At 47.7% G+C, this 5000-nt stretch overlaps 1 protein-coding gene across 1 annotated transcript in view; it reads right to left on the reverse strand.

Annotated features, from left to right (window-relative positions):
* Positions 1–5000, reverse strand: part of nbeaa (neurobeachin a) — a 219294-nt gene that overhangs the window by 99733 nt on the left and 114561 nt on the right. Inside the window, exon 11 of the mRNA XM_061249472.1 lies at positions 3594–3702. Coding sequence (XP_061105456.1) covers positions 3594–3702 — 109 coding nt within the window. The remainder of the gene's footprint in view (positions 1–3593; positions 3703–5000) is intronic.

The raw sequence follows: 5000 nt of genomic DNA on the forward strand, positions 1-5000 counted from the left end.
TGTGTCTGTGTGGAGGGGTCAGTCATTCAGGGAAGCCATTTTGTGCCTGTGTCTGTGTGGAGGGGTCATTCAGGGAAGCCATTTTGTGCCTGTGTCTGTGTGGAGGTGTCATTCAGGGAAGCCATTTTGTGCCTGTGTCTGTGTGGAGGTGCCATTCAGGGAAGCCATTCTGTGCCTGTGTCTGTGTGGAGGGGTCAGTCATTCAGGGAAGCCATTTTGTGCCTGTGTCTGTGTGGAGGGGTCAGTCATTCAGGGAAGCCATTTTGTGCCTGTGTCTGTGTGGAGGGGTCAGTCATTCAGGGAAGCCATTTTGTGCCTGTGTCTGTGTGGAGGTGTCATTCAGGGAAGCCATTTCGTGCCTGTGTCTGTGTGGAGCTGTCATTCAGGGAAGCCATTTTGTGCCTGTGTCTGTGTAGAGGTGCCATTCAGGGAAGCCATTTTGTGCCTGTGTCTATGTGGAGGTGCCATTCAGGGAAGCCATTTTGTGCCTGTGTCTGTGTGGAGGTGTCATTCAGGGAAGCCATTTTGTGCCTGTGTCTGTGTGGAGGTGTCATTCAGGGAAGCCGTTTTGTGCCTGTGTCTTTGTGGAGGAGTCATTCGGGTAAACCCCATAATGCCTGTGTCTTTGTGGAGGTGTCATTAAGGGAAACAATTTTATGCTCATGCCTATGGGCAATTTAGACTCTCCCATCAGCCTAACCTGCATGTCTTTGGACTGTGGGAGGAAACCGGAGTACCCGGAGGAAACCCACGCGAACATGGGGAGAACATGCAAACTCCGCACAGAGAGGCCCCGGCTGACCGGGATTCAAACCCAGGACCTCCTTGCTGTGAGGCGGCAGTGCTACCCACTGCACCATCCGTGCTGCCGCCCATTAGATACCTTGAAAAACATATTTGATTTGCCTTGTGTGGCACCTTGCACGCTCAAGCTCAAGTTTATTTTGGATTATTTTGGAAGTGTGCCATTCACTCAGACTGCATAATGGGTACTGTCTGTCACCACATACCCTAAAGCTCAGGTTTAATTTGGATTCTTTTGGAAGTGTGCCATTCACAGGGGCTGGCTAATAGGCCTGTCTGTCACAGCGTACACTAAAGGTCAGGTTTAATTCGGAAATTAAACTAAAGCTGTCAGCTTGAACAAGCAAACCGGCAAAGAACGGCATCCATTTTGATGTCCCGTTGCCACTTTGGCCCGGTCCACAGGACTTTATGCGGAGCCTTGGAAAGAACACATTCTCCTGTCTGAGGCTCCTCTCTGAAGGAAGGCAGTGTTCCTGTCACATGTGTGCACGCGTGGGCGAGAACGCCAGCGACCGCGAATGCTGACTTATGTGAATCAGGCACATGTGTTATGTGAATCTGGCACATGTGTTATGTGAATATGGCACATGTGTTATGTCCAGGTGTTGGTGGAGAGACAGAAGCGGAGAGACCAATCTGCACCAGATGGTGGGGAGTGACAGAGAGGGAGGGAGAGAGAGAGAGAGAGAGAGAGAGAGAGAGAGAGAGAGAGAGAAATCCAATCCAACAAAACAAGTTTAAACTTGAACTGAGGTGATGGAGTGATAAAGAAAGAGGGAGAGGGGAAGGAGAGTGAGAGGGAGAAAGAGGGGGAGATGGGGTGGAGAGAGAGGGGGAGGGAGAGGTGAAAGGAGGGAGAGAGGGAGGGAGAGATGGAGTGAAAGAGAGAGGGCAGACTGCAGATAGAGAGAGAGGGAGGGAAGCAGAGGTGAAAGGAGGCAGAGAGGTGGAGAAAGAGAAAGGGCAGAGTGCAGATAGAGAGAGAGAGAGAGAGAGAGAGAGAGAGAGAGAGAGGCCAGCCTCCAGGCCGTGTCTCTGAGTGTCAGAGAGTCTATGGCTCCTGGCCCCAGTCTCACAGTGACAAAGTGGGCTCATTCCTCAAAGTCAGGAGAGGGAAATGCCACAGTGCTAAATGGTTGTCAAACAGGAGCTGGGAGATTGTGACGGTCACACTGTCTCCACACAGAGACAGACGTGCTGTCAGGGGAGACTAAGATGTGCTGTCATGACATAGATTCACTGTCCAGAGTCAGGCAGAGGATAGATACAGAGGCCTACTGTCACGATATACTGAGAGATAGCAGCATCATCATGATCGAGATACGTACAGCACTCTCAAGCAAAATCGGTCCATTATCACGATATAAGGAGAGATAAGAGTACCATCAGGATAGAGGTATGCTCTCAGGCATGACTGGTCTACTATCATGATAGACAGGTCTACAGACAGTAGAGAAAGGTACGTCATCATGATAGAGGTGCACCCTCAGGAGAGACTGGTCTACTATCATGATATACAGAGAGATAGGAGCATTATCGGGATAGAGAGGTGTACTCTCAGACAAGATCGGTCTACTGACATGTTAGACAGAGAAGTTTACTGCTCAGTCGCAGTAATGTGGAATATGTCGGTAGACACATTGTCGAAGGATTACAGATCTGTACACGACCTGATTATCTCTCAAATGTACACACACATTAATCGTAATGTACACAGCCGCATGCATTATTAACCGCTGCAAGCCGGCAATAGCATTATTTCCGTGTGATAAACGGGTTTCATGGAAGGAAGTACACATGACACCACATGAATATGGGATTATGCTAAAGCTCACATTTCACATTCAGTTTGTGTGGACTGCTTTCAGACGGAGGTGCACTGAGACTGAACGGGCGTCAGCTCAAACCTCCAGCACAGGATGAATGCATTAAAATGGAGATGGCATCGAGACGGCATTCGGAAAATGGGAAAACCTGAAATCTTCATTAACCCGAAGCTCTGAACAGGAGAGGGAGAGAGAGAGAGGGGGAGAGAGGGAGGGAGGGAGAGTGTATATGAAACAGAGAGGGGCAGAGGTAAAAAGAGAGAGAGGTAGGCTCACTGGAATGAGCCAAAGAGAATAATGCAAAGCTCCCCCATCCCACTGCAGCCCGAAGAAAGGCAATGCAACTGGGCCTCAGTTCGGACCGGGAGGGACCTGCCCTCTGCCTGTTTCAGAGCTCCATCCAGCACCAAGCAATTAACAGCAGAATCCAAAAAAGAATCCAAACTATTTAAAGCTATTCCCCACCGCGGCCAGGTCTGTAACGCTCACTGTAGGGTTTGGTACACAGACACAGGAGGGAGTGTGTGAAAGCAGGGGTCTGTAACACTCACTGTAGGGTTTGGTACACAGACACAGGAGGGAGTGTGTGAAAGCAGGGGTCTGTAACACTCACTGTAGGGTTTGGTACACAGACACAGGAGGGAGTGTGTGAAAGCAGGGGTCTGTAACACTCACTGTAGGGTTTGGTACACAGACACAGGAGGGAGTGTGTGAAAGCAGGGGTCTGTAACACTCACTGTACGGTTTGGTACACAGACACAGGAGGGAGTGTGTGAAAGCAGGGGTCTTCAACATTCACTTATAGAGGACGGAACCAGGGCGGGGCCACTTCTGGTTGCCGTGCCGACTGGCACGCAGAGTGCCACTGATCCGCTCCTGACCGGAATGAGAAACGCGCGGCGTTGTCCCTGGTTACGGGGGGAACGTGAAGTGGCGAGAGTGTTGTGGAGCGCTCCGTACCTTCTCCAGCAGGTACCCGATCACCAGGAAGCCCTTCCCACCCAACATCTGCTCCTGCATGGCCACCGAGCTCTTCAGCAACTCCACCAGGAAGGCCAGGAGAGTGGCGCTGAAACACACACCATTACACACCATTACACACACCATTACACACACACACACACACACATACATACACACACACACACCATTACACACACACAGGATTACACATACACACATGTACACACACACCATTACATATCATTACACACCATTACACACACACACAATTACACCCATGTGAACACATACACGTATACACACACATACACACGATTACACATACATATATATATACACACACACACACACACAGATGCATATATACACACACACACACATACATACATATGCACACACACAAAAGCACACACAGACACAAACAATAGCATACATTAGGCATGTTGAAATGTCAGTGCTTCAGAAAGCCGTCGCCACACAGACCCATCCATTCACAGCAGTCATGCTAAATGGCTTCAGGTGCTGAACCGAAAGGCCCAGTGAAATCAATGGCATTAAAATGTAAAAGGCAGCACAGAGCACAATCAATTGCACAAATACCAGGGGAGAGACCACAATGCCACCAACACAGCTGTTTTAATAGGCATCTGTACGGACTGCGCTGCCTCAGTTCCTCAGTGTAAGGAGTTTCATTATATGCTGTGTGATTTATCTCCAGGTCAAATGTGGCCTTTAATGCCGAAAACAAAGCATATAAACTCAATTACTGGAAAAAAACTCAAATAAAACTACAGTATCTAGAAATTATGGACACACAGCGCTTAACGAAGAGGATTGGTGCTCTTTAAACTTTTATCTCTGCCCTTTCCTCCGAGGAGACGTTTCGCCTGTGAAAATGTATTCCAGTTATCTGGCCACCGGTGATTAGAAATAAACCAAAACAAAAAGAACTTTGTTCTTTGTTTCAATATTATCGTTTTACATAGAAATATGCAGGACAATGAAATGCATGTTCAAGCTGATTCTAAAAAGTCCAACAGTAAGCTACATTAGACTGCAACAATGACGGTATGAATACATACAGCAAGGTGTAATTTTTATTACTCAACTAATGCCAATTATTTATTTTTGTTTGTTTATATTACATTTGTTGCATATTGCATTTATTATGCTAAAATAGTTCATCTCCAAACCCTGTGAATAAATGCGGTGTTTCCGGAACTTGTGTTGTGACTCCCGTCATCTGGCACGTCACAATGTTTTTACATCTTAAAAATTCACACCGTCTCGTGGACTTTCCTCTTCAACCTGCTCAACATCTCTCAGACATGAATTCACTAATCACATCACAACATGATCACTCAGTTATAAATATCCAATAACACACACGTCCTGAAAGCCAGC

The sequence above is a fragment of the Conger conger genome, chromosome 7 (genome assembly GCF_963514075.1).
Source record: "Conger conger chromosome 7, fConCon1.1, whole genome shotgun sequence".
NCBI classification, from domain to species: Eukaryota; Metazoa; Chordata; class Actinopteri; order Anguilliformes; family Congridae; genus Conger; species Conger conger.